The sequence below is a fragment of the Serinus canaria genome, chromosome 11 (genome assembly GCF_022539315.1).
Source record: "Serinus canaria isolate serCan28SL12 chromosome 11, serCan2020, whole genome shotgun sequence".
In the NCBI taxonomy this organism is placed as follows: Eukaryota; Metazoa; Chordata; class Aves; order Passeriformes; family Fringillidae; genus Serinus; species Serinus canaria.
Genome location: NC_066325.1, coordinates 19,760,249 through 19,788,032, shown reverse-complemented (window position 1 = coordinate 19,788,032; position 27,784 = coordinate 19,760,249). Strand labels below are relative to the sequence as shown.

General features: G+C 59.6%; 3 protein-coding genes across 9 annotated transcripts; 1 reads left to right on the top strand and 2 right to left on the bottom strand.

Annotated features, from left to right (window-relative positions):
* Positions 1-272: 272 nt before the first annotated feature.
* Positions 273-16,156, bottom strand: TCF25 (transcription factor 25). Its single transcript, XM_030227430.2, has 18 exons — positions 15,933-16,156; positions 14,869-15,063; positions 13,472-13,546; positions 11,866-11,987; positions 11,192-11,257; positions 10,000-10,082; positions 9,447-9,577; positions 6,596-6,695; positions 6,187-6,280; positions 5,281-5,373; positions 4,694-4,799; positions 4,251-4,410; positions 3,002-3,089; positions 2,284-2,442; positions 1,615-1,705; positions 1,365-1,444; positions 635-707; positions 273-514 (listed from the first exon to the last, which is right to left on the bottom strand). Exons 1-18 carry the CDS (start codon positions 16,116-16,118, stop codon positions 353-355), a joined length of 2,064 nt encoding a protein of 687 aa, XP_030083290.2. The 5' UTR covers positions 16,119-16,156; the 3' UTR covers positions 273-352.
* A 435-nt stretch (positions 16,157-16,591) lies between these two features.
* Positions 16,592-23,660, bottom strand: SPIRE2 (spire type actin nucleation factor 2). Of its 3 annotated transcripts, XM_050978993.1 has the most exons (15): positions 23,431-23,660; positions 20,519-20,556; positions 19,980-20,339; positions 19,635-19,715; positions 19,398-19,562; positions 19,231-19,317; positions 19,013-19,121; positions 18,767-18,936; positions 18,531-18,681; positions 18,284-18,417; positions 17,913-18,047; positions 17,763-17,830; positions 17,629-17,656; positions 17,311-17,426; positions 16,592-17,222 (listed from the first exon to the last, which is right to left on the bottom strand). In XM_050978993.1, exons 1-15 carry the CDS (start codon positions 23,642-23,644, stop codon positions 17,006-17,008), a joined length of 2,073 nt encoding a protein of 690 aa, XP_050834950.1. In that variant the 5' UTR covers positions 23,645-23,660; the 3' UTR covers positions 16,592-17,005. The 3 variants fall into 3 exon arrangements, with proteins under 3 accessions (XP_050834950.1, XP_030083309.2, XP_030083310.2); XM_030227449.2 differs by lacking the exon at positions 23,431-23,660 and having other exon boundaries at positions 19,980-22,040; XM_030227450.2 differs by lacking the exon at positions 23,431-23,660 and having other exon boundaries at positions 16,592-17,161; positions 19,980-22,040.
* LOC108962108 (uncharacterized) lies at positions 22,056-26,826 on the top strand. 5 transcript variants are annotated; one of them, XM_050978994.1, is made up of 2 exons: positions 22,056-22,889; positions 25,962-26,826. In XM_050978994.1, the coding sequence occupies exons 1-2, from the start codon at positions 22,157-22,159 to the stop codon at positions 26,405-26,407; spliced, it is 1,179 nt and encodes a 392-aa protein (XP_050834951.1). In that variant the 5' UTR covers positions 22,056-22,156; the 3' UTR covers positions 26,408-26,826. The 5 variants fall into 5 exon arrangements, 1 of the variants encoding a protein (XP_050834951.1); XR_007778584.1 differs by lacking the exon at positions 22,056-22,889 and adding an exon at positions 23,905-24,048; XR_007778583.1 differs by lacking the exon at positions 22,056-22,889 and adding an exon at positions 23,905-24,057.
* Positions 26,827-27,784: the final 958 nt, after the last annotated feature.

Here is a 27,784-nt window from a genome sequence, read left to right as displayed (position 1 = left end):
AAAACCCCTGTGGGAATTAAGGACAAGAGCCAGGAGAACAGGGAGGGGAATAGGATGGAAATTGTGTGTAGAGGCCAGAAGGGGACTAAGCTGCCATGGGGACAAGGGACAGCTGCTGTTGATTAGCTCGGATATGCTCAGACAGCCCTTGTCCCCTGTTGAGAGAGGGCCCTGGACAAGGCCCATGGCTGTGGCTTCAGCCCCCCTTCCCTGGATGGAGGCCATGCCATGGATGCAGCCCCCTCCTCAGAAGAGCCCATTCCCACAGCGAGTCCATTTGTGTGACTTTATTGGAGTGCGACACAAATCGGGGGTGATGCCAGAGGGCAAGGGGAGGGAGGGACACCCCGGCTCAATCCCAGTCGCCGTCACCTTCAGGATTGTCCTCACGGGGGGGCTCCTGGAACTGGATGTTGGCCAGCATGTCCCGCATGGCCGCCATCAGCCGGTTCACCCCCTGGTTGAGGTCCTGCGCTGCCCCGGCCTCATCGTCCCCGTCGTGCCGAATGTCCCCCTACGAGAGAGCAACATGGTGGTGGCAGGGACAAATCAGCAGCAGGCTGTGTCCAGCAGTGGCTCCTGGAGCAGGAACACCTTGGGGGAATGGTGCACCCAAATCCCAGTGTGCACTCACCTGCAAGTTAAAATTTGGCAACAGCGAGCGGAAGAAGAGGGATAAAGTGCTTTCGTTGGAGGGATGGCTCATCCTGGAAGATACAAGTGGCACCATGGTGAAGGTACAGCCCAGTTTGTGACTGCTCACTGGGATGTGGGCTGGGAGAACCATGGTGCAGCTGGAACCTGCCCTGAGGGAGGGAACTGAAGAGTTCCAATGGGATTCTGAATTGAGGCAAATCAGAGAAGGAACTCTGAGCAAACCCATCATTAAGAGCACAACCACTGGCAGGTTGGAAAGAGCTTGGAGCAGCCTGGTCTACTGGGAAGTGTCCCTGCCCATAGCAGGGGGTAGAATGAGATGAGCTTTAAGGTCTTTTGAACCCAAACCATTCCAGGATTCTATGATCCTACCAGCTCTGCTCTGAGTGGATTGGTGTGGAAAACACACATGGCCCCACCCCAACTCCAGGACTGGCTGTATTTAAATTTCCATTTACCCCAAACCCTCCCAGTCAGCCATGGCCTGGGTTTTCCCTGGCTTTTGCCCTGTGGCTGGGAATGGCCAGTGGTGATCACCACGGGAAGCAGCAGGACCAGTCCAGCCTGTAGCTCTGCCTGTCTGGAGCACCACAGCTCTTCCTCTGCCATGGAGGAGGATGCCAGCCCCGAGTGCCTGCGTGCAGCCTGGCCTGGGGCTGAGGGCATGCAGGGAACACAGCTGGCTGTGCCAGAGCAGGAGGTGGTACCTTTCTGGCCGGGTGTAGGAAACAATAGAATCCAGAGGAGGGAGAGGGTCGAACCCCATCACTGGCTGGGAGGTCACCTCCTGCAGGGAGAGCGGAAAGGAGGGATGAAGGAGAAAGGAAGAAAGGAAGGCTGTGCATTCAGCAGCAGCAAACATGGGTGCTCACAGAAGCCATGAGTGACAGGAGTTAGGATGGGCCCAGCAGGGACACAAGTGCCACCACAGCCCCTGTGCCCCATCAGGCCCCTCACCAGAGGCAGGGCTGCTGTGGCCTCCTTCATCTCTGAGAGGATGATGTGCCGGTAGATGTTCCTGGGAGCGCTCTGGTACCGGATCTTCCTCCTGAGGCAGGGAGGGGACAGAGCAGTGAGCCCTGAGCAGGCACATTCCCATTTCTGCTGCTCCAGGTGCAGTGTCAGCAGCTTCCCTGGCTCTGGGGGACAAGGCCATATTGGATGGAGCTGGCTTAGAGTGAGCCAAAGGGGCTGGGAGCTGCTGAGCTCGGGAGAAAGAGCAGAGAGCTCAGGAATGAGCAGATTGACCTTGGTTCAGGACACCTGATGGCTCTCTGCTGTTTCTCAGCACTGTTTCTAAGCTCTCACCTGCCCTGTGTGGCCATCCCTACCCTTCCAGACCACCCTTCCACCCTCTCCAGGATGTTTCCAGGGTACAGGTGACAGCCAAGCCTGGGTAAGGCAGTGCAGGATATGCAGTGCAGGTTCAGCTCTGCATTCCCATTTGTTAAAAGCATGGAAGAGCCACTGCCTTCCTGGCCCCATGCTGTGACCTTTGGCATCAGACCAGCAGCTGTGGGGCTCTGAGCCCTGTCCCAGACACTGGAACTGCTGCTGCTCAGGACAGACCCTCTGTCCCACTCTGTCCCTGGCACAGGAACCCTGCCCTCCATCCTGTGTGCTCACTTGTGCTCGGCCTCCTGCACCAGCGCGTCCCGGGCGTCCACCATGTGCAGAACCTCGTGGACGTGGGGCTCCAGCCAGGCCATGACAGCCGGGTCCTTCCACAGGGCGTGTGTCCTGCCCACGTACAGGGATGTCAGCTGGTTCAGGGCGGGCGACTGGCTATGGGAGATGGCTGTTACTCACGGCACCCTCCTCCTCCTCCTGCTCCTCACGGGATGGTGAGAGCTCAGCTCCGTGCTGGCCTTTGGCGTGGGAGCACGAGAGGACTCGCAGGATCCCGCCTGGATACTGCCATCCACCTTCACCAGAACTTCTGCCTCCATCTATTTTTAGGCTAAGCAGAGCCATGAAATGAGGGAACACTGCCCTGGCCTGAGGGAGAGCCTCTGCACGCTGAGGAAGACCACGTGTCAAGGGAAGGCAGACTGGTTGGAGACAGCCTGCCCTGGGAGGACACACACTTCACCCTTCCTCCCTGCACACACCAACAGGCTCTGGGCTGAACTTCTGACCCGTCCACCTTGAGCTGAGGTGGGTCTGTCAGCTCGATCCAGAGGCCATTATGGAAATCCATTATCAAAAGGATTATCAAATGAGGCATTACCAAATGAGCCTACTCAGGGAACCCAAACAAGCTCCTCCATTAGCTGTCTGAGCATGCAAGATCCCCGCCGCTGGCAAAATCGATCCCTTTGCTGAGAACATCTCCAGGCCTTACCTGATCTGGGCATTCAGCCCAAAGAAGGGGTGGGAGGCGACCCTGGCATCGGGCTGCACGCTGCAGTGATCCAACAGTGGCATCAGAACTGCAAGACAAAGGCAGAGAACTCGTCTGGACCTGCTGGTAAGGGGCAGTGTCGGTGGGGTCACCCCCCACTCCTCAGGGCCAGATCCCCCAAGGGCACCAACAAGGACACAAGGAGGGGGTGAGGGCACTGCTGGTCCCTGGGCTCACAAGGGCATTGTTTCAGTCACTCCAACGAGCAGCCTAAAAGATGTTTCCAGAGCCCACAAACTGAATCTCTGTTGGAGAGCTGGTTCTTCCTGCTGCACACACCCTCCCCTGGGCCTGAGGGCTGTGTGCTCCTTTCATGGACAGCAGCACCCACAGGATGAAAGGGAGAGTGATGGGCACCCATGGGGAGAGCACATCCAAAACAGAGCTGTGCCTCGGAGGGAGAGCCAAGGAGACTGGCTTGTCCTTACTCTGGGCAGCCCCAAGGAGGTGAGACATCTCCCTGCTCCAATATTCCAGCTCACCCTCCCCCAGCCTGCACACCCCTGACCATTGCTGCTGGAGGAACATCGGCTGCTCTGGGGAGGGTGGGCAGAATCATGGAACCACAGAACTCAAAGGCTGGAAAAGCCTCTAAGATTGTTGATCCCAAGCATTCCCACAGCACTGCCAAGGCCACTCCAAACCCATATCCTCAGGTGCCATGTCCACAGTCCCTCTAGGACTGGTGACTCCACCACTGCCCTGGGCAGCTGTGGCCAGGGCTGGACAACACTTCTAGGGAAAGAATTGTTCCAAATACCAAACTTTGAAGCCGTTTCCTCTTGTCCTGTCCCTGTTCACGGGAGCAGAGCCAGACCCCCTACAGCTGCCCCCTCCTGTCAGGGAGTTGTGCAGGGCCAGAAGGACCCCCTGAGCCTCCTTTTCTCCAGGCTGAGCCCCCCAGCTGTCTCAGCTGCTCCTGATGCTCCAGCCCCTTCTGCAGTTCCCTTTCCCAGACACGCTCCAGCCCCTCAGTGTCTGTGCTGGGGTGAGGAGCCCAGAGCAGCACAGGCACTGCCGTTCTGCCCGGCCGCTTCCACTCTGACTCAGGGCTCCCTCCCCAAAGGCCCTTGGCAAAATTCCTGCCAGGAATCTAGTCCTGCCTGCCGGGAAGACAGCCCCGGCTCTCCCAGGAGGACAGTGACAAAGCCCTCACCGAGGATGGCCTCACCAGAGGGGACAGACTCACCGCTTGGGAACATGATGAGCGCGAGCTGGATGAGCTGGGCCGCTCGCTCCCGGGCCTGGCTCCGCTCCAGCTCCGGGCGCTCTTCCTGCTGGCTCAGGAAGAAATAGGCCAGTGGCACCGAGAAGGCAAAATTGGGCAGCTGGGACAGATTCCGGTGACTCTGCAGGATCAGGGAGAGAGAGGTACCGAGAAGTGATGCTGTGCAGCAGAGCTGGGCTGTGCAGGGTCAGGGCTCTGCCTTGCTGGGGTTAAGTGAGCTCCCAGCTGCTGGCTCCGTGCCCCCACAGCTGAGTGAGCAATTCTGAGTTCTCACAACTATTTGCAGAACCCAAGGATCACAGGAATCAACAGCCCAGCCTTTATGGATCATTCCAATGCCGCTAGGATGGCAGCTGGGCTGAGAGATTCCCAGGCAGCCATCCCCTCACCTGCTGGCCACTCACCTCCCACTCCTGGAAGAGGCGGGTCAGGAAGGTGTATTCCCTGGCCCGCAGGGACAGGAAGTCAATCAGCAGCAGCACACAGAGAGGGTCATCCTCAGGATCAAGGCTTGGGAGCAGGGGGAGAGAAGAAACTCGGTGCCACAACAGCTGAGAGAGCTGCCCTGATTTCTGAGTCAAACAGCCTCTCCCAGTGACACAAAGTGACTCAGCAAGTGGAGAGAACAGGAACACGGTCGCTCCCGCATGGCCAGCAGGATGACAGAGTGGTGCTCTGCGTCCCCATAGAGGGGACAGTCCCCTTCCACCACCCAGGAGGAGAATTACCGGCCACAAACTGAGTGGGCTGAAGCCACTGCCACACTTTGCTCTGCTGAGCCTCCAAGCTCAGCCACAGTTTGGCAGTCACAGGCCAGCCAGGGCCCCTCCTCACCCATCACCTCTCCACGGGCACCAGCACGTCCCCAGCACAGATGCACGCAGCTCCAAGGGAGGGAATGAGCCCATACCAAGCCCAGGAGCAGCAGAACCTGTCTGGGGTGATTGTCCCCCCCAAACCCAGACACCCCACCCTCGGTGGAGGCACGTACCTCAGGATGAGCTTGCAGAACTCCAAGGCTGTGCGGGGACAGCCCCTCTTCTCCAGGAACATCAGGTGCTTGAAGAGAGCCAGGAAGAAAGCCCTGCATGAGAACAGCAGCAGGACTTAGAGGCCAGATATGGAAAGAAGTAGTTTGTGCCACTCAAAAAAGGGGACACAGTCATCAACAGCTCCACATTGCCAAGCATCACATTGCGGTGTGGCATGGGGTGCCACAGACTTCCCCATGCTCCCATCTCTTGTTTTTGTTATCTTTTTGTGCAATAACGGGGACAGAAAACTCACAACCTGCTCTGGAGACTGGGACCAAGAAAAGCAAATCCCCCACGTCCACATCCTGCCTTGTCCCAGGGGTGTGGGGACAGTGACACAGAGTGGGGAGGCCCAACACCTGAACTGGTGATACAGGTCACTGATGGCACAAAGTATGTCAGCCAGAGGGACTGAAATGTGAGCACACTCCAGGTACAGCAGTTTGGGAGAGATGGCTTGGGTCAGCTGACTGGAAAATTCCCAGAATAAAGTCACCTTTCCCAGCAGCTGCAGAGCTGGAGTTACATAAAGATCCAGGCTGGGAGGACTGTGAGTGCTGGGGGTGATGACTGGAAACATACAGCAAGGGTTTTTGTCACCAATTTGGGCTAAGGGGTACTAATGGCATGAGAAGGATATGACAGGGAGGGACAGTTCCTACTGCAGGAAGGTATCCCTTGGGAAAAGGAATGCTTTGTGCAGAAGCTTCCACACACGAGCTGCCTGTGCTCCAGCACCATCCCAGGAGCCCCCAGCAGAAAGGGACACTCAGGAGTCTCCCTGGATGAGCAGCAGTGGTGAATCTGGGTGGCTGTGGCCAAAGGGGCTCCAGCTGAGCCCCCTGCTGCCCAGCCCTGCTCACCTGTTCTCTGGGCGCCGGTAGTCCAGCCTGCAGGTCCCGCTGGTGAGGCTAAACACGGGGTGGAAGGCGCACTCCAGGCTGTACAGTGCCCGCTCTGGGGACAGCAAGGTCAGTGTCAGGGACAGGACAGGGACACCAGCCCAGCACAGCACTGCCCAGCACTCTGTTTAGCCCCAAAGACAGGAAACCAGCTCATTCCCAGCCCAACCAGGCACAAAGTCACTTCACACAATGTGGTGGCAACAGGTACCAGGGCAGTGAGCACTTCCACGACAGATCACACTCTGGCTGGGAAAAGGAACCATTCTGGCATTGAGGTTGGTCCAGGAAAAGCTAAGCTCCTGCCCTCCACTGCCCCTGCCAGCGAAGGATTTCACACCAACACATCTGCTCCTCACCTCACGCTTACCTATGAGATCCCGGGCCATCTCCTGGTCCTCCTGCATGCGGCACACGTCGCTGAGCTGCAGCAGGGAGTCCACGTGGTAGGGGTTCATCTGGAGCAGCAGCTGCACAAGAGCATTGCAAAGACTCTGTGTCATTACCAGTGGCTCAGGAATTTGGTCACTGACCCAGGTACCTTCCAGAATCCAGCTGTGTGACACACAATGCCAAGAGCTCCCCTAATCCCACCCTGAAAGATCCATCCCCGAGCTGAAAGGGCACAGGGAGCTCTGTCCCCACCACGTGCAGGATAGGAGCCCTCAAAGGCAGCCTCCCCTGGGCAGCTCCCTCCCAGCTTTTCCAGCAGAGGCCATGCCAGGTCTTTGCTCATCTTCACTGTCCTCCTCAAGATGTCTCCCAGCTCCTCCATTTCCTTGGAAAGGAGAGAATGAGATGCAGGAACTATTACAGGTTTGGGATTTCTTATCTATCCCTCAACAGTTCTGAGCATTTGATCAGGTTTTGCATCCTCTGGATACTGAGAGGACATTTGGACACAACTATTACAAATCCAGGAATCACCAGTAGTAATGGTTAATAATAATAAATAAATATTTACTTCCAGGCTTCAGAAGAGAAGTTTAATCTAAAAATTCTCTCAATTCACTAATTACATTATAAATAGGCTTTTCTCAAGTACCTAAAACCTCATTTCAGTAAAAAATACTGAAGCTACAAATCTTCTCACAGTTTAGTTTGGGGATTTTTTTTTTCTCCTGAAACTGAAAAAATAAAGCTTCCAAAGCTCCAAAAGTTTCCATCTGCAGGGTGGGGACCTGTGGGACCTCCAACAGCACAAAGACTGGATGTTCCAGGCTGGCCCAGACCAGCCTGGAGCCACTTGCCTGATGCTTAACCTCTTCCTTAAGGGGTAAAACTCTTAAGCTCCTCCCCAGTCCACTTTCTGGGGAGACATGGAGCTCTGTGATGGGAAAAAGCAAAGAAAAGGTCACCAAGGGTGACCTTTGAACCTGCCAGCAAGTGCAGAAAAAACACTCACTGAACAAGAGCCTCCCCAAAAGTGATGTTTTATGTGCTGAAGCCACAGCAACAAGGCAGAGCTGGGCTCCAGCTATGCCAGGACTGTGGTGACCATGGACAAACTGTCTGGAATTGCCAAATCCATCTGTTAGATCTTACCCTTGACAGAAAAGGGGAAGACTTCAAGCTGTACAAATGTCCTCAAATTTAGTCCAACCCTCTAAGAGGGTCAGAGCTTCCAGATTAAAACACCATGGAAAGTCTGTCCTGTGTGGGGGACTGAGCCTCAGCTGTCCTTGGGAGACTCACTGCTGCACAAGAATTACTTTGGCTCACTTAATCCAAATCCCTCAATCCAGGCAGAACTGCTGAGCTGGAGAGAGCCTTGCAGCCATGAGCCGAGGGTGGGAAAGCAGAAGGAAGTAAACTTTATTTAGCAGACAATGGGCTCTTTAAAGAACATCTCCAGGGCATGTATCCCAGCTCATGTGGCCAGACCTTTCAGAGAAACATCCCTCAGTTATGGTTTAGTTGGGCGCAGAGCAATTTTGCCCTTGCTTATCACTCCAAACTATAAATGTTACCATACAGCTTAATGAGCGCGGACACGCATGAAGGACTCCCAACACAAGAGCCTGTTTTGCTGAAATACCAAGAAAAGACACATTTTTCATCCTTGCAGGAGTTTATAAATAGAACAGCTGTTAGTTTGGATTGCCAGTTCACGATGGGTTTATACAGTATTCCTCCTTTCCCAGCTAAGAGCTGAGACAAGGGGGCTTTGTTCCCACCCTCGCAGCCAAAAGGACGGTTCCTGTGGGCTCCTCTCTCAGAAGGTGACCTGGCACGTGCTTGGCAGAGCCACCAAGGCTCGGCCAACAGCCACCAGACCTCCTCTGCACCAAGGAGGTCACTGGTTAACACGGGGACAGCACAGCTCAGCACTCAGTGCTGCCTCACCCCACACAGGGACACAGGGGTTTACTCTTCAAACAAGTCCTAACAGCCCAAACAAGCCAGGAAATAAATAATCTAAGGCTCTGAAGAGGGGTCTGGACAGGATGAATCAAGGGGATGAGGCCAGAGGTATGAAGGACAACATGGTGACATGCTGGGTCCTCCTTGTGGGTCACACCAACCCCATGTATGAAACAGGCTGGGGAGAAAGGGGCTGGGAAAGGACCTGGGGGTGCAGGAGACAGTGGATGGACAGGATCCCAGGTGGGCACCTGGCCTGTGTCAGCCAGCTGTGGCCACAGCACCAGGGCAGTGCTTATCCTCTGTGCTGGCACTGCTGGGGCACTTCCGGCCCTGGGGTCAGTTCTGGATCCTTTACCCCAACACAAACATCAAGGGGCTGGAGCATGTCCAGGGAAGGGCAATGGAGCTGGAAAAGGGTCTGGAACAGCAGAAACAGCAGAGGGAGCTGGGGTGCTCAGCCTGGAGAAAAGGAGGCTCAGGGGGAACCTTCTGGCTCTGCACAACTCCTGACAGGAGGAGGTAGCCAGGGGGATGAGGCTTTGCTGAACAGGGGAACAGGGACAGCACAAGAGGAAACAGCTTCAAGCTGTGGCAGAGAATATTTAGGTTGAATATTTGGAACAATTCCTTCCCCAGAAGTGTTGTCCAGCCCTGGCCCCAGCCTGCCCAGAGCAGAGGTGAATTCCCCATCCTTGGAGGGGGAATGGGCTGGGGTGGCCTTGGCAGTGCTGGGGGAACAGTTGGCTTAGAGGCTTTTCCAACCCAAACAATTCCACTGGAATGCACCAGCCCAACCCCCCAGGGAAAGGGGCTGCAGGAACACAGGAGGGAACAGCACCACCAAGCCAACGTACCACGATGTTGTTGGGGTCCATGGACTCCACAGCGTCCAGGAACTTGAACTGCACCTGCTGGTACTCACGGTGGTGCTCGAAGGTGAAGTGCTGCACCCCCCTCCGGGTGTCCAGCAGCTGCATGGTGATACCTGCAGGGTGCAGGGGAGACCTGGGTACCCCAAGAGAACCTCCTCTGCTGTCTCACAGCATCACTGGGCCCACAGACACACACGGTTTTGGAAACTCACAAAGAATTTCACTCTTTTCCCCTCCCCATGAGTCCAAGTCTCAAACCCACCCAAAAAGCCCAGGCTGCCCATTCTCCCCAGGGATATTTCTCATTATCCAGCAATTCTGCTGCTAAGTGGGAAGCACCCATGCCCTGCTACCTCCAAAAGAGGGGGAAACAAACCCAAATCGTAAGGTACAACTCCACAGAGCTCTCTGCTGAGGCAGGAGGTGTATTCCACCAGCTGAGGAGCAGGTCCCTCTTAGATTCCATGCCCTGAGCAGCATCCATGTCACGTGGGCCAGGGGCTAAGAGGGCAGGAGGCAGTCCCAAAGGCCTCACCTGTCTTGCTGTAGCGTGGCCAGGTGTTCTTGGGAGCTGTCAGCCACATGCTGCGGACGTACTGCCGCTGCCTCTGCCTCGGCCTGGGGAGGGAACACACAGCTCACGACCTCTCTGCACTGACAGCAGCAGGATGAAACCACGTAAAGAGAAAAGTTAGGTCCAATTTCTTCCCCACAGAGAGCTACAGAGAGCTGTGCCCAGAGCTCTATGTTTGCCCCCAAGACACAACACACCTGTGCTCAGGCTCTGCCTTATGTGCACCATCTAGGCCAGCCAGCGCCTCCAGCGTCTCCACTTCCAGAGCTTCTCTCCCTGTTTTTATCCCTGCCAAACCCTCAACTGCCTCTGTGCTTCAAACAGCTTCCCAGGTCCAATTAGGAGAGCCCCACATCCCTCTGACTCATCTCTCTTCCCAGCAGGGCCTTCAAATGTCCACTGGATTAGTTTAAGCTGTACTCAAAAATGCACAATTTATTGGCTCAGGAGCAATTCAGGATCAAGGCTACTCTGAGGGAGCCACACCTCCTCAGAAAGGGATCACAGACTATCCTGAGATGGAAAAGACCCACACAGATTATTAAGTCCAACTCCTGGCCTTGCACAGGACAATCCCAAGGAACTGCAGTTTCTTCCTCAAGCACCAAATGCTCCTCCACAGACTCCCTCCCTCCTTCAGCTCAGACCATTCTTGGTTTTCCAGCCAGCTCATGGAAGTGGGGATTTTGTGGATGACAGTGAGTACAGTGCAGTGGATAAAAGCAGAGACATCAAGGGGCATGAGATACAAGGGGCACGAGATGCCGAAAGTATTCAGGGTTCACTCTCTATCCAGAGGCTCTGGAATTGCAACATGGGACAAATGGTGGAGAAACACACAAAATCTATGTGCCTGCACTCTGTGAACTTGAGTGAAAGGACTTTGAAGGGTGGTTTGGAAATAAATGAGAGGGGAGCAGAGCAAAAGAAAAAGCAAATGCCAGTAAAAGCCTGGAGAAGTCTTTCCCCATCTTGTACATATTGCAGAAAATATTCCTCTGCCCCAATAAGCAACTACTAAAGGAGTGACACATCCTGAGCCCGGGACTACCTGCCCAGGAATGGCACTGGGGACTCCATGAGGCCTGCCAAGGGCAGGATAGACACACCTCCTCGGATCAGAAAAGTGTTTAATACCAAATTCTGGACTAACCTCTGGTCTCCAAGCACAGCACGAGCCCCAAAGTATCTCTTCAACTCATTCTCTGGATTCAAGTTTCTGAGAAGGTGGAAAGAAGAAAGAAAAGCTCCATCAGTTAAAGAGTGCCACACTCAAGTCTCTCCATCAACACCCAGCACCCCAAAGTGCCTCTGGAAAACCCCCAAACTGTCACACACTCCCCATTGATCAGACACAGCATGGAGAAAGGAGACTGAAACTGCCAGAACTGGAAGGGAAAGCCCTGCTCCATGGACAGGCTTTCTTCCTGCCCTGCTCCAGAGCTGGGGAATACTGCTGCTGCCCTCTCCAGGGCAGCTGGAGCCTTAGCTGGGATGTTCCCGGGAACAGTCAGGGCTCGGGAGCACAAGTGAATCCCATGGCAAGCTTTACACACCAGGGCTGTTGGCACCTCTGCAGAGGATCTGAGGCTGGAAGGTCCCTCTGGAGACTAATCTGGTCCTGCCACCACTGCAAGCAGGCCTGGCAGCAGAGAATCCCCTCAGAACCAAACACAGCAGACAGAGCAGGGATGTGCACAACCACCCCAACCCTTTCAATCAAGATGCAGAGCTCCTGGCCAGGTCACACTGGGAAGGTCCCAACTCTCTCCTCAGGGAGCAGATGTCACTCAGACCGAGGCAGAGGAGGCTGGGAGGCAGCAGTACCTGTGCTCCACATAGAGCAGGGGCCGGCTGTCGGCGGTGACCCCGCCCTGGCTCTGCGGGGCCAGCCTGGGGTCCTCGATCCTCTCCAGGAGGCTGTCAATGTCCTCCAGGTCGTTGTCTTCCTTAAGAAAGGCAAAGCCAAGGCATTTGTCACAGGCTGAGTCACAGCAGCCTGTAGGTCACCCAGCACAGATCACACCCAGCTGCCTCCAGCTCATCCTGATCCCTGGGTGAGGGGCTGTGGCTCTTCAGAAAATCCCAGAATGGTTTGGATTGGAAGGGACCTTGAAGCTCATCCTGCTCCACCCCCTGCCCTGGGCAGGGACACTTTCCACTACCCCAGGCTGCTCCAAGCCCCAGCCAACCTGGCTTTGGACACTGCCAGGGATCCAGGGGCAGCCACAGCTGCTCTGGGCATCCTCCACCAGGGCATCACCACTCTCCTCACAGGGAAGGATTTCCTCCCAGCAGCCCATGTAACCCTGCCCTCTGATAGTGGGAAGACACTTCCCCTTGTCCTGATACTCCAGGCCTTGTCCAAAGACATTTTAAATATTTAAATAACCAGCCTTCACCCTCTACTGTCCACGGAAACACCAAGTTACTGCTGTGAGCCTCATGACAAGGCCTCAAACACACACATGACTTTCATCCAAGTCTCCCATTCCCCATTTTCCAACCACCCCAGGAATCCATCCAACTGCTCACATCCAACAGTTATACAACACTTTAACCCCAATTCCCCTCCATTCTCCCCCAACAAACAAGTGACACATTTCTTACGTGCCTGTTGCACATCCTCCTCATGATGTCCATGGGTGGAACACAGAATTCCATTCAGGACACCCAAGCAGCACTGCCAGACTGCCTTTTCAAGCTAAATTTAGCCCCTGTGCGTGGAGTGCACACAGGAAAGGGATAATGTGCTCTGCATGGAACAGAGGCTGTATTATCCCTCACTGGCAAATCCAAGTGCCTGGGTCTGGGTGTCCCCCCAGCCTGCAGCTGGCACAGATCCCTCCCCCTTGTGCTCAGTATTCTTGGACTGGGAAAGGAAACAGGCTCTCCAAGAGGGTTCTCCACCTCAGAAACTCACTCCTGAGTGGCATTCCCAGGGAGGAGGTGGCCAGCTGTGTGCTGGCCCTGCTGTCATGGCTTAGCCACTCACTCCACAATCCGGTGGCTCAGGATGTTGACCAAAAACTCTCCCTGGAGTGAACAGGGAGGTTGGACTCCACCATCTGGAAGGTCTTTTCCAATCTTAAGGATTCTGTGGACAGTTCAGATTCAAACCTCACCAGAAAACCAGCTCCCACCTGAACCTCACTCCTACTGAATTAGGGAAATCAATGACTTTAAGCCATCTGCTACTTCCAACTCTGGGGTCCCCAGCACTGCTCTCCCCACCCATGGCAGAGGATGGAATGAGATGAGCTTTAAGGTCCCTTCCAATCTAAACCATTCCAGGATTCCACGATCCTAAAGAGGCTTCTTTAACTTTAAATTTTGCCTTGAATCTCTCCTACAGTCCCCTCAGAATTCCCACTTTGCCAGCCCCACTGGAGGAACCAGCCTGGTCCCTGACTCAGAACACACACAGACATACCACAGTCTCTCCTGCTGAATTTTTCTTGGTTTTCCTTTTCTTTTTTTTCTTCCGTGGCTTGTTACTCGTTGCCAGCTGTAAAGACAAAGGGAAGACCTGTCAGCATTCCCAGGGGTGCCAGCTCCATGGGAAGAAGAGCATTTCCCACAGTGATCAGCACACTGAGGGTCCTTAAATTAAACCAAAATTCACCCTTTGCTGTTTGTTAGTAGAAACAAAAAAACTGGAAATCAAGACACATGGAGAAAATGGAGGAAAGCACCAAAGTTTCACAAAGGGTCAGGAGGGAAACAAGTTTAGCTGTGCCAGGTGTGGAGGAAATGCTACGGCGTCTCTCAGTCCCCAGGACAAGCTGCATTTCTGCTTTTCCAGGGTGCAGGACAGTTCCCAGTTTCACTCCCATTTCTACAGAAACCAACACCTGACAAAGGTCCCAGTGCCAGAGTTCCTCTCCCTACAGATGCAGCTGTTCCAGCTCAGGATGTTGGGGGCATCCCCTAACTTGACTGGCACAGCTGGCAAGCACATTCCCAGGGTCTAGCAGGTAACTCAGCAAGGGATCACAGCATCAAGGAATGATTTGGGGTGGAAGTGACCTCGAAGTTTATCCAGTTCCTACCCCCTGTCTAAGCAGGGACACCTTCCACTAGACCAGGTTGCTCCAAGCCTTGTCCTGGCTCTATCCAGGAGCAGCAGCTGCCTGCCCAGGGCTCCCATGTCCTACCTGGAGCTCTGGGAGCAGCCACAGGCGTGTCCTGCAGTGCTGGCACAGCCAACTCACCAGGTCAGGACCCCTGGGGTCACTCCTCACCCAGGGACACACTACCCAGAGCACCCAGAGCCCCTGGGCTGGCAGAGGCCACTGGCACAGCTGGAATGCACAGACAGTGGACTTTGCTCCCCTGCCACCCAAACCAGGGGCACAAACCCCAAGTGCACAGCAAACAAGTGAGACCAGGGGCCAAGCCCCTTTGCTCCCCCAACCCTCTTCTCTGGTGAGATTTGGGAAGGCCTTGCCATGGGAAATTGTTAATTAAATGCCCCTTTCCTTACAAAATCGTTCAAGGAGACACTTCTGGGCTGATACAGACCACAGGAGGAATCCTGATATCCAATGACAACAAATCACTAGGGGCAGGAAGAGGTTCAGTATTCAGCTGACACTGCCTGAAGACCTCACATCCCCTGTTCCAAAACAAGTGCCTCCTTGAGACCACTCCTCCCTGGCCTGACCTCAGTGCTCACGTGGACACAGCACAACCTTCCTTGGGTGCCTCCTCTCTGCAGCTGGATAACCCCTCTGGATCCTACCACAAACCCAGCCCCCAACACCACAGTGCCCACCCTCTCCAGATGTGAGTTCCCAGGCTGAAGTGCATGTCCCTGGCAGCAGGTACCGTTCTGTCTGGCTGCTCAGCCTCCTGGCCCTCTCTCTGTCCATCACCATCTGTCTCTGAAGGGGTCCCAGTCCCCTCCTTGCTCCTGTCCCTGCTGCCCTCGGGGCTCCCTCCTGCTGGGTCCTGCTCGCTCAGCCGCGTGTCTGGCCGCTCCTCTCCGTCTGCTGCTTCATCCTCCGACTCCTCAGCTGGGATCTGCAAACACAGGAACAAGCTGCAGGGACAGCATTCCCCATGGATCTGCTCCAACATTCCTCTTGCACACAGATGGAGGTTTGGACCCCCCTCGTGTCCAGCGTGTCACCCAGGGGCTGCCTGGACAGTCCCAAGCACAGGGAGGGGTGCACAGGACCCCCGTGGTGTGTCCCCTCACACCACGGACTCTGCTCTTCCCTTGGGAGAGCTTCCAAACCCAGCCTTGCCTATGCTCCCACAGCCAGGCCTCGGGGAAGGACAGAGAATGGCTGGGGCTGGCGGAGGTGTCTGGAGAGCAGGACTGGGCTCTGTCACCCCAAGGACCAAGCAGTGCCACCAGGGCCCATTTGATATCCAGCACTGGGACCCTGCAGTGCTGGGAAGGTGGCAGGGATGCTCCTAAAAACATTCTCACTAGTCCAGCTCTGACAACATCCAAACCCAGCCTGCCCAGGCCTCTCTCCCGCTTCCTTCCAGTTCAGCCCCAGTTGCTGCCCCCCGCCCTTCTCACCACTCAGACCGATCACTCCCACCCCAACCACTGACCCCAAATCACTGCCACACACACTGTCACCTCTGCCACCCCACTGTGAGCCCCCCTCAGTCACTGCCCCCCTGTTCCCTCCAGTCACCCCCAAAGCCCATCAGCCTCTGCCCCCAGGTCACTGCCACTCCAGCCACCCCCACTGCCTGTCACCTCGCTGCCACCCAAGTAAGTGTCCCCAACAACATCTCCGACTGCGCACCCAGCTGTCACCCCCAGTCAATGCCCCCCAGATGCCCCCCCAGTCACTGTCCCCCGAGTCCCTGCCACCCCAGCTGTCCCCAGCCGCTGCACCCCGGGGCCCCCCGGCTTTGCCCCCCCTCACCAGCTCGAAGCGGTTGCTGACGGCGGCGCGGGCCGGCCCGCGGGGCCCCTTCCCGGGGGCTGGCGGCGGCCCCCCTTCACGGGGGCGCTCCGGGCCGGGGTCGAGGCCGAGGCCGAGCTCGCCCAGCCCCGGCCCCTCCTGGCCCCGCTGCTCCCCCCGCAGCCGCCTCAGGGCCCGGCGCGACATCGCCCCCACCCGCTCCGCGCCTGCGCGCCCGCACTGCGCCTGCGCGTCCGCCCCGCGCCGGGCCCGCCCACTCCCACCGCGGTAAGCCATTGGCTGATTCTAAGCAGACCACGCCCCCTAAGCGCCGCGATCTCTGTGGCGCTGCGCGCGTGAAATGTGTCCCGGAGTGGGGAACCGGGAACGGGGCACGGGTGGGGACCGGGCACGGCCCCGGGACACGGGTGGGCACTGGGAAACGGACTGGGGTGGGCCCGCGGCTGGGAGCGCTCGGGAGTGGGGAGGGGGGCGTGGGAACGGGGAGGGCGATGTTCCCACGGTGCTGTGGGGGGTCACGGATGGGCACAGCCCGTGGGGGAAGAGGGATGGCGGTGGGAGATGCGCGCGTTGAAACGGAGTGCCCCCATTCCCGATCACCTCACAGCCCGCAGCATCCTTACGCCGCTCCCCCGTGCACTCAGGAGCAGCCACGCGGCCCCAGGGCAGCCCAGCGGGTTTATTATGGAGGGGACATACAGAACAGCCATGCCAGCCCAGGGCACCGGGCACCCCGGCACAGCCAGGGCTTGGCACAGAAGCGGAGCCGGGGGGGGAACGCAGGGGCTGCGGGTGTCCCACAGCAGGATCCATCCCCCAAGAGCTGCCCCGCAGCGGGATCCGTCCTCCCGGGGGCTGCGGGTGTCCCACAGCAGGATCCGTCCCCTCGGGGGCTGGCGGCAGGAACACGAGGATGGCGGGGACAGCGGGAGCGTGTCCTTTTGCCCCTTGGTCCATAATGTATATAAATATAGAAGCTGTGTGTATCCATCCTATGTATATATGTACATCGGGGGGGCTGTGCCGGGGTGACCGGCACCCCCGCGGCGACCGTCACCGGGGCTCCCGGCCCTTCACTGGAGCCACGCGTCGCTGTAGAGGGAGCGCGCCTTGGCGTGGCGCCGGTTCGCGGCGCTGGCGTTGAGCACGGCCACGCTGCGGCGGCTGGAGCTCACCACGTCCGTGACGAAGCCGGCGCAGTCAGAGCAGACGTCGCGCAGGACCGAGCCCTGGGCGTAGATGTGGGGGAATTCCTCCTCCACCCGGCGCCAGCACGGCCCCGAGAGCGAGCTGCGGCACAGGGCACCCCGTCAGCCCCTGCCGGGCGGAGGAAAAGGAGGAGGAGGACGGGAGGGGGGAGGAAGGCTCGGGGACTCACTGGAAGGGCTCCCTCCGGCGCAGCGGCGGGGCCTTGGGCAGCAGCGAGCCTGGCAGGCTCTCGAAGCCCAGCGCGTAGACGGGGATGTGAGCCAGCTTCTTGGAAGGCATCTTCATCTGCGGAATGCGGGAGTCAGGGCGGGGACAGGGACAGCGACAGGGATGGGATAGGGCACACAGGGGTGGCATGGCTCAGAGATAGGTACAGTGACAAGGCGGGACAGGAGTGGAGTGGGATAGGGCGGGGACAAGGAGAATATGGGGCAGGAGATGGACCGGGACAGGGACACCGTGGCACTGCCCAGAGCCTGTCCCTTACCTTTAGACTGCAGGAGCTACAGACAGACCTGGGGACACAAAGAGAGGTGGGTGAGAGGGCCCATTGTGGGGACCCTGTGCTGCCCTTCCAGTCCCGTGACAGCACAGCATGGCACAGTTCAGCACAGTGCTTACCGCTTGCAGAAGAAACATGATGTGGGCCAGGAGAAGAGAGGAAACTTGGCCCTGCAGCAGCAGCAGACCTATGGACAGGGCAGGGTGAGCTGGGGGTGGTGGGTGGGGATCCATGGCCCCAGTCCCTCCAGCCCCCATCCTCATTCCCACCTTCCCTCTCCGCAGGCTGCTGTACAGCTCCTTGCTCTGCAGGAACTTCTCCATCTCAGCCTTGACCAGCACCCTGCGCACGTTGATCATCTCCTCCACGGTCAGGGCCAGGCTCTCCACAGGGTGGCTGAACTCCTGTGGGACAGGGGGGATGTCACACTGCACTGTGGCACAGGGCACGGTCCAGAGCCTCTGAACATGGGCAGAGCATCCCTGGCATAGGCAGAGCATCCCTGGCACAGGCAGAGTATCTCTGGCACAAGGACCCCCCAGCTACCATGTATCCTCATGCCAGGCTGCCATGTGCCCACAGTCATGCTTGCCTGGTGTCCCCAGCCCCAGGGCTCCCAGCTGGTGTCCCCAGAACCCACCAGCCAGAGGTGCTTGGAGCTGCTGGCAGGAGCAGTGCTGGATCCATCCTCTGGCCTCTCCTCCACGGCACCGAGGGCAGCCCGGGGCAGGGCTGGGCCAACTGGCAGTGGGTGGCAGCTGGCAGGGACAGAGCCTGCAGGGAGGGACAGGGAGGCTGTGGCAAGGACATGTTGCCCGGTGCCACCACCGCTGACAGGCATGGCACAGACCCCCTGGAGACAGGGACATGGGGACACCCGGCAGTACCTGAGCGGGGCCGGGGCTCGGGCTGCAGTGGCTCTGGGTCCCGGGGCACAGGCTGGTCACCCCCCAGCTGGCTCTGCAGCTGTGCCAGGTCCTGCTCCGAGAAGGAGCGATCCCGCTTCAGCGGCACCTCCGTGCCCGGAGAGTCCTCATCCTGCAAGGCCATGGGCACCGTGGCACCGAGGGCATCCCGGCACCCCCCCCACTCTGTGTCCCCACCTCTGCAGGTTCTCCCTTGCCTCGGAGAGGTTCATCTCCTCCATCTCAGCCAAGGTGGGCGCCTTGAGCAGGATGCGTGGCCGTGGACGTGTGGGGACGGTGCTGGCCGGGCACCGGGACAGCTCGAGGCAGGAGCTGGAGCTCAGGCGACCGGCGCAGGCGTGGGGGATGCAGGGCAAGGAGCTGTACCCTGTGGAGGGATGGGCTCAGTGCCGTGGGGATGGGCACACAGGTGACACAGCAAGGTGGGCAGGGGACGTTCGTACCTTTCTGCTCCACAGGCCGGAGCTTCCGCTCCTGCCTGATCTCCTCCAGGATCTTCTCATGGAGCGTCCTCTGCTTCTGGGGCAGCGGCCGCAGCCGCCGCTCTGATGCCTGCGGGGTGCAGAGATGGGACCTAAGGTGTGGCCATGGCTCAGGGATGGCACCCGCAGGACCCACCAACACTGTCATGCCAAGGAGGTGGCCCAGTGCTGGCACTCACCTGCTTCAGGGGGGGTCGGGAGCGGATGAAGTCCAGTATGAGCTCGTGGGCATCTTTCTTCACCCGGGGGGGAATGTCTCCATCCACCTGGGGAGGGCAGGGGGTCAGTGCTGGGTTGGAGAGTGGCAGGATAGAGGGTGAGGGGCTGGCATGGGTGCCACACTCACCATGACCTTGCGGAGTTTGTAGTTGCGGGCACGGATGTCCTGCATGAGCATCTCGAAGGGCGTGAGCTGGTACTCGGTGGGCAGAGGGTTGAACTGCTTCTCCTGCACCTTCTTCAGCTTCACACCGTGCCGCAGCTCCCGCATCAGCTGCACCCACAGCCGGGCCTGGGGGGACACAGACACGGGGTCAGCACCCCCGTGCCCAGCACAGCCCCGTGCCCGGCCACGCTGCCCTACCCAGTCTGTGTTGCGCAGGTTGCCCAGCTCCGCCGCCGGCCGCTCCTCCTCTTCCTCATCCTCCTTCAGCTTCTGCAGTAGCTGTTGAGGCACAAGATGCTGTCACCTTGTCCTGGGGGGGCTGAAGGTCCAGCCAGGACTGTGCCATGGGGCTGCAGCACTGAGGTGCACCCCAGTTCCTGATTCCAGCCAGCACAGCAGTCTGGGAGAGGCTGCACGGCCGAACCCCGGCACCAGCAGCTCCGGTTGGGATGGGCAGTGGGGGCACTGCAGCCTCCCCAGTCCCTTGTCACTGCAGCTGGCTTCCTCGGCAGGGCCGTGGTGCCAGCGGGCACTCAGGCTCACCTCCTTAGCGTCGCGGATCTTGGCGAGGAAGGCCATGAGCTCCACGGTCTCCGCGAAGAGGGCGCGGCACACAGCCTGGTAGTGCCCCGGGGCGCCGGCGGGGTCTGCCAGGCGGGCGGCACAGCAGCGCATGGCCTGGCCGAAGGTGCGCACGGAGCGAGGCGGCCCCTCACCCCCCTCCTCCTCCTCCTCCTGCCCTCCATAGCCCTCGTCGGCCGTGGCACAGCCGCTGTCCTCGGAGTCGCTGTTGGTCATCAGGTCGATGAGCTGCTCCAGGCGCGGGCTCAGCTCTCGCTCCTCGTTCTCGTCCAGTCCCCAGTCCAGCGCCCGGTACACGGCAAAGCCCAGCGACTGCACCATCTGCGGGGGACAGCACCGGCAGGGGACAGCAGGCACCCTGGCACAGCTGTCCCCGGCCCCTCCTTGGTGCTGGGTCCCGTCCCAGAACCTGTGAGCCCCGGGTGAGGGGGGCAGGTGGCCGCGCCCAGCCCACACCGGGCTGGGATGGCAGACGGGGCAGGTCACCGGCCCCCACGTACCTGGGCTTCGGCGGAGGGCGTCAGCAGCGCGGGCAGGTCTGGGGGAGGAGGGCAGAGTCACCGCCGGCACCCACGGCCCCGTGCTGAGCACCCCGCCCCGCATCACCCACGGATGTGGTACCCACCCACTCCAGCCGCGGGGTCCCCACCCTGAGCTGCTCAGGCCCTCCGCTGCTCCTCCCCCCTTCCCTGGCTCATCCTGTGCTCTCCTGGTCCCAGGGCATGGCTCCAAGGGACGATGGGCACCCTGCACATTGAGACCTGCTATCCACAAGCTGGCACAGCCTCCTAAAGGGCACATTAAGGGGGCACAAGCACCCATGTACCCCTCACGGCGAGGGCTGAAAGGAGCTGAGAGCTCTGTGTGCATGAGGACATGCCCCCTGCACGCCCGTGGGATGTGGGCACTGGCAGTGTGGACAGCAGGAGTGTGGGCACCAGCAGCACAGGCACTGGCAGTGTGGGGACTGGCAGCCACAGCTGGAGCATGGCAAACAGGGGGAGCCCAGGACATGCTTGTGGGCAGCTTGAGCCCTCCTGGCAGCTGCAGGAGAAGGAACACAAGTGGCCTCTGCAGTGTCCCCAGGGCTCCAGACTGCTTCCCTCATCATTAGCTCTGCATTGAGCTGATCAATGCGGCAGCCACCAGGATGTGCCAGTCGTGTGCAAGCCGGGAATGGACAGGAAAGGCAGCACAAGTGGTGGTCCTACCATGGTACCACAAACAAACCCATCAAAAAAACATGTCCTGGACTGTGCCTGGCTCCCACTGCAGTACCAGCCCCTGGGATGCCACCTGGGGAGTCCCAGCAGCTCCTGCCAGTCACCGGATCACAGCTGAGGGGGGAATTCCTATAGGATGGGGGACTGGAGCAGTTCCAGAGGGAGCTGCTGGCTCACCCAGCCTGGATCCAGCCCTGTGCCCTGGCAGAGCTGCAAAGCCACGTGCCAGGCTGGTGTCACCACCTGCAGTGGCACCCAGAGCCCTCCCAGCATCAGGCTTCACTGGTTCATCCCTGGGGAGGAGGCTCAGGTTGGCACAGAAGCAACCCGGGAGCAGGAGGTGGCACAGTGGCACTGGTAGGTGGCACTGGCAGGTGGTGCTGGCAGGTGACACCGGCTCCAGCCCTGCGGTGGCTCAGGGCAGGGCGTGGGGCCATTCCCATGCAGGACCAGTGCAGCCGGTGTGGCCACGCCATGCCCCGCTGCCACGGGCACGTGCCATGTCTGTGCGTGTCCCTGCCCTGGGCATGGAGCCACCTGATGCACCCCGGTGTCTGCTCAGCCCCCGGCACCGAGGACACACGGTGACCCCACAGTGTCCCTGCCCAGTGTGGGAGAGGCCACACAACGACCCCACGACACCAGGAGCCACCCAGAGTGACCTCACTGTGGGGTGAGACGGGTGGAGGCACTTGGCCGTGCTCCAGGTGCTCCCTGTGGCGTGCGGCCACCCGGTGTCACTGCAGCCAGCAGTGACACCGGGTGTCACTGCAGCCAGTTCGGTGACACCCCGGAACCGCCACAGCCATACCTGGCACTGCAAGCCACCTGTGGGAGAGCAAAGGTCAGGGTTGGGGCTGTCCCGTGTGCCACTCCCGGGGCCCAGAGCAGGGGACAAGGTCCCCTGCAGTGGAGATGTGGGTGATGGGTGCCCATGGATGTGCCGTGTGGGTGTCCATGTGTCCGTCCATCTGTCCTTGCTGTGTGTCCTGCAGCCCCACGGTGGTTGCCGGGACCACGCAAACACACACACCTGGCTCCAGCGCCCCTGGGTCACCCAGTGCCAGTGACCTTGTTGGTGCCAGTGCCGGGAGCAGTGCCACACCAGTCCCAGACCCCCGGTCACCGGCCCTCCCGCAGGGCACCCCTTGCACCGATACCGGCAGTGCTGGTGGCAGCCCCCTTGCCAGGGCCGGGGCTTGGGGCTCACCCCCATCCCTGCCGGTGCCACCTTCCTGCCCCCCGGTGCTGGGACCCGCCCTTTTCCCTGTCCTCACAGTCTCTCCGGTGACCCCCTGCACTGCTCCCCTGCTGCCGGTGCCTGCCCCCCGCTCCGGTGCCACTTCTTCTGCGGCTTCGGTACTGGTTCTTCCCCGCCGGGGCCTCTGCGGGTGCCCCCCCGCTGCCGATACCCCCGGTGCCTCCGCGTCCCCGACGCCGGTGCAGCACCCCCTGCCGGTGCCGGTAAGTCCCGGTGCCAGTAAGTCCCAGGTGTCCGCTCTTTGTGCTGGTAAGTCCCGGTGGCCCGGGTCCCGGTTCCGGGAAATCCCGGTGCCAGTAAGCACCGTAGGCTGCTCCCGGTGCCAACAAGCATTGGTGTGGGTAAATCCCAGCGCCTCGCTCCTTGCACCAACAAGCCCTGTTGCCGGTAAGTCCCGATATCCCGGATCCCGGTGCTAGTTAGCCCTGGTGCCGGTAAGCCCTGGTGCTCCCTTGCCGGTAAGTCCCCGTTCCCCGTTCCTTGTGCTGCTATGCTCCGGAGCAGGAAAGCCCCCGTGCCGGATCCCGTTGCCGGTAATCTCCTGTGGCCCGCTACCGGTGGCTCGCTTTTGGTGCCGGTAAGCCCCGGTGCCCCGCTCCCAGCGTCGGTAAGCTCCGATGAGCCCCAGTGCCAGTACGTCCCGGTGTCCCGGGTGTCGGCGCCGGTAAGCCCCGCTAAACCTTGGTAAACCCCGGTGCTCCGCTCCGGCGGTGCCGATAACTCCCAGTGCCGCCAACCCCTGGTGCCCCGCTCCCGCTGTCTGTAAGCCCCGGTGGCCCGGTGCCCCCGGGTAAGCCCCAGCACGTCCCGGTGCCCGTAAGCCCCGGTAAACCCCGGTAAGCCCCGCTCGGCGGAGCCGTCCCGTCCCCCCCCCAACCCCGCGCGGGCGCCGCCCGCTCCCGCCCCCCCCGGCGGCGGCGGCCCTCACCGTGCGGCGGGGCGGGCAGGCGGAGGGAGCCGTCGGCGCGGAGGCGGATGTCGGCGGTGCGGAGCGGCGCGGGGGCGACGGGGGCGGCGGCGGCGGCGCGGCAGCCCTGGAAGCAGAGCGCCCAGGCCTGCTCCTCGTTCAGCGGCTGCTCGTAGCACTTCAGCACCTCCTCCAGGGACAGCTCCCGCGGCGGCCCCGCGCCCGCCCGCGCCATCGCCCCATCCCGCACCGCCGAGCGCGGGCGGGGCGCGCCGGGAGGGGGAGACGGGGCGGGGCCGCGCGGGGCCACGCCCCAGCAAGCCACGCCCACCCCTGATCCTCATCCGCACCGCGGGGCGCGAGGCGGGGGCGGGGCCACGGAGGGGAGAGGCGGGGCAGTGAGAAAGGCCCCGCCCCCCGCCCCGACACCGACACCGGCACCGGCACCGGCACCGGCCCCGGCCTCGGCCCCGGCCCCGGCCCCGGCCCCGGGCCCGCTCCAGGCGCCAGCCGGGAAGGGCTACGGCGGCGCCGGGGGGCACCGGGCGGCTCGGTACGGCGCAGGGCCAGGCCGGGCTGTTCGGGATGGTACCGTACAGTAACGGTGCGGTACGGTGGGGCACGGCACGGCACGGCGCGGTGAGCTCGGTACAGTCTGGCATGGCACGGTATGGCATGGTGTGGCGTGGAACGTTACAGCACGGCTCGGTACAGTGTGACATGGCTCGGTTTGGCACAGCTTGGCACAGAATGGGATGGGGCAGCAGAGTGTGGCGTGGCACAGTATGGTATGGCTCAGAATGGCACAGCTCGGCTCGGCATGGCTCAGCAGGGCACGTCAGAGCTCAGTGCCGAGCATGGGACAGCTCGGCACAGCATAGCTCAGAATAATACAGGACAGCTCGGTACTGATGGCATGGCTTGGCACGGCACAGCTCAGCATGGTGTGGCACGGCCCAGCACAGCTCGGCCCGCCCAGGCTGCAGGGCTGGGAGCAGGGAGGGGTGCACCGGGTCAGCTGGGTGCAGAGTGCAGGGTTCAGGGCACAGGCGTGGATTGCAGGGCATGTGACGGGGGCAGTGCCAGCATGGGCGTGGAGCAGTGCTGGGTGACACCCTGAGGGACACGAGACCCCAAGAGGAGCAGGGTGGCCCTGGTGCGTGGCTCAGCCCCAGCCCTGGCTCTTGCCCCATGGAGCCCACATGCCATGTGTAGGGCAGCACACACAGGGACACGATGGCCTTGGCACCAGGGTCACCTGGGGACACACGAGCAGGAATCAGGGCAGGAGCACAGGATGCCAGTGCCCACGGGGACTCCTGCCATGAGGTGCCTGCCTTGTAGGGTGCTGGGGGAGCCCTGGGGCACTCAGCTGGGATGAGGAGCTGGCACAGGGAAGGGGCCAGGCTGGGACAGGAAAACTTCCTGGTGGGAAGGACCAGAGCTCCAGATGCCAGAGTGTGGTTTGGGCATGGCCAGGAGCAGCAGGAGCTGGGTGAAGGTGCCAGGATGAGCTGGAGTGTCTCTAGGGAGACAATATCCCATGGGAATATGGAGTGGGACTGGCATCCCACAGCCTCTAGGAAAGTCTGACATGAGAGCAGGATCACCTTTGGGCACCAGCTGGTCCCTTCAGATAAATAATTCCCTTTGTGAATAACACACAGGAGGGCAGGATGGTCCTGACAGAGCAGAAAGGACAACCAGTGCATGGGAAAGGTCAGAGGGAGCAAATGAACACTCTCCTCATGATAAGCTTCCCATTTCCATGATGGAAGGAGAATAAAGCCCTGGCTCAGCTCCATTAACCAATGAGCATAAACTGGGATCAATCCCAGAGCTGTGCTGCCAGGGCTGGGACAGGGACAGAGCTGACGCACGGCTGCTCTCCTGTCCCACATGGCCAAAGAGCTGCTCCAGGGCTGGAGATGTCTGTCAGGGATAGAGCAGAAAAGCCCGTCAGTGCCCATCCCAGAGAACATGAACAGTGCCAGCTCCATCTCTGGGGAAGGAACTGGGATAATGGAGCTGGGATAGTGGGAAACACAGCTGTGTGTGGAGCCCTGGGGTTTGAGAAAGGGGAGAAGGGATTTAGGTGATCCAAGGTGTCCATGCATCTCTGGGAACACTCAAATGCACCGTGGGCAGGTGGGATGTGCTGCAGGGAGTTGGGAGCACAGCACGGTGCCAGCAGCATCTCCAGCCAGGGGACAGCACCTCCTCCAGGGACAGCTGGATCCCCGCCGGATCCCAGATCCTGCCCAGCTGCAGCCCCCGGAGCAGCCCCTGCCCGCGGTGCTGACACCTGGCTCTGGATTGAATCACAGAATCACAGAATGATGGGGTTGGAAGAGACCTCTAGGACCATCGAGTCCAACCTGTGCCCTAGCACCTCAGCTTGACTACAGCACCAAGTGCCATGTCCAGTCTTTTATTAAACACATCCAGAGATGGTGATTTCACCACCTCCCTGGGAAGAGCATTCCAGTACTTTATTATTCTTTTGGTGAAAAATTCTTCCTAATATCCAACCTGTACCTTCCCTTACATAGCTGGAGACTGTGTCCTCTGGTTCTGTCAGTGCTGCCTGGTGGAAGAGACCGACCCCACCTGTGTACAACTTCCCTTCAGGAAGGAGTGGAGAGCAATAAGTTCACCTCTGAGTGTCCTTTTCTCCAGGCTGAATACCCCCAGCTCCGTCAGCCGTTCCTCTCAGGGTTTGCGTTCCCAGCCCCTCTCCAGCCTTGCTGGCTCCTCTGGACGCGCTCAAGCATCTCAAGATCCTTCCCAAACTGAGGCCCAAAAACCGGACCCAGTGAGAGGTTTGGATGCCCAGTTTACCCGGAATCAGCCGCTTTGGAGCCGGGAGCAAAGCCGTGCTGCCCATGGGAGCAGGGCCGTGCCGAGCCGTGCCGTGCCGTGCCAGCTTTCCAGCGCCTCCGGACGCAGCCGGGGCGGCATCGTCAGGGATGGGAGAGGGAGGACGTGCGGCGTTTGAAGGAAAAGCCACCCTGCAGGATTCATGGGAAGGCATTTGCATGATAAAGCAGGGAGCCCTTTGCTTTGGGTAAATCTGTAATTAATACTGAATCGTTGTGTAATTAAAAGCTACCGGCATGGAAAACTCCAACAGAAGCCAAGCGTGGCTTGGGAAATGGAATTAAAGCCAAAAGAAATAGGGGGAGAAGAAAGATGAAGTGTTTGGGAAATGGTGTCAGAGCCCTCTGGGAGGGTTGGAATTTCTGGCTCGTGCAGTGTGGAAGCAGGATAAGGTGGGGAGCTGGGATGGAGAGCAGACAGAACCCTTCCCCTGCCACCTGAAGCAGGGCTGTGCCCCTCTTTCCCCGTGGATAATCCATTCCCGCGGGTCTCAGCTCTCATACGCAAAAAATAAAATTCCTTACAAAGCCACAGGAACCTGGGATGAGTGCACAGAACACCTGTGGAGTGGGTGTGCCTCTCCTGCTTTCCCTCCATGCTGCAATAAACTGGGAACATGTAAGGAAGGAGCATTTTACTGGGCAGTTTGCTCCTGCTGGATGCTGGCCTCGGATATGGCCAGAGTTTGAGGGGGGACACTCTGAGGGACACCTTGGGGACATTTGTGACCACTCTAGAGGCATTTTAAACACCTTTGTGGGATCTTGGGGACACCATGAGGACCTTAATGTCACCCTTGGAAACTCCCTGAAGACCTTAAAGGCATAGCAAGGACCTTGGGGACGCTGGGAATAAACTCTGGGAGCACTCTGGAGAGCTGACACAAGCTTGCAGAGAGCATTGGGGGTTAGGGTGACTCAGGAATGTGACCTGGCCAGGGTTCCCAGACTCGGTGGGATCCCATGGCACTGTCCATGCTGGATCCCTGCTGGATCTGCTGGCATTACCGGGAAGTTCTCCCGGCTCCTGGCATCGTGTGCTGCTGACTCACACCCAGCACTGCAATAAACATCCCCGGCCAGCCCAGCAGGAGCTGCTTCCTGGCGCTGGACACACCCTGGGGACTTCATCTTTCCATCGGGAATCACCACTGCTGCTCCAAGCCACGGTGGCCAACAGCAGCAGTTCATCGTCAGGAGAGGTCCGAAGGAAAAATCCCTCTGGGAATTCTGCTCTGCTCCCTGAGAAACTTTGTGGCCATTCAGGACCTAAAGAGATCTGAAGAAAAAGAGGGAGAGGGGTTTTGGACAAGGGATGGAGTGCCAGGACAAGAGGAATAGTTTCCCACTGCCAGAGGGCAGGGATGGATGGGGTATTGGGAAGGAATTCCTGGCTGGGAGGGTGGGCAGGCCCTGGCACAGGTGCCCAGAGCAGCTGTGGCTGCCCCTGGATCCCTGGCAGTGTCCAAGGCCAGGCTGGACAGGCTTGGAGCAAC

Bases quoted from the DNA above. Each gene is read 5' to 3' on its own strand.
- LOC108962108 (XM_050978994.1), top strand. From the start codon at position 22,157: ATGTGGGTGATGGGTGCCCATGGATGTGCCGTGTGGGTGTCCATGTGT. The intron at 22,890-25,961 runs GTAAGTCCCGAT...TCCCTTACATAG, and splicing joins ACCAACAAGCCCTGTTGCCG to CTGGAGACTGTGTCCTCTGG.
- TCF25 (XM_030227430.2), bottom strand. From the start codon at position 16,118: ATGTCGCGCCGGGCCCTGAGGCGGCTGCGGGGGGAGCAGCGGGGCCAG. The intron at 6,281-6,595 runs GTAAGCGTGAGG...TGCTGTCCCCAG, and splicing joins GATGGCCCGGGATCTCATAG to AGCGGGCACTGTACAGCCTG. The intron at 5,374-6,186 runs GTGAGCAGGGCT...GTTCTCATGCAG, and splicing joins TACCGGCGCCCAGAGAACAG to GGCTTTCTTCCTGGCTCTCT.
- SPIRE2 (XM_030227449.2), bottom strand. From the start codon at position 21,032: ATGTCCTGGGCTCCCCCTGTTTGCCATGCTCCAGCTGTGGCTGCCAGT. The intron at 18,682-18,766 runs GCAAGGGAGAAC...ATGGCCTTGCAG, and splicing joins AGGAGATGAACCTCTCCGAG to GATGAGGACTCTCCGGGCAC. The intron at 17,427-17,628 runs GTAAGGGACAGG...CGCATTCCGCAG, and splicing joins GTAGCTCCTGCAGTCTAAAG to ATGAAGATGCCTTCCAAGAA.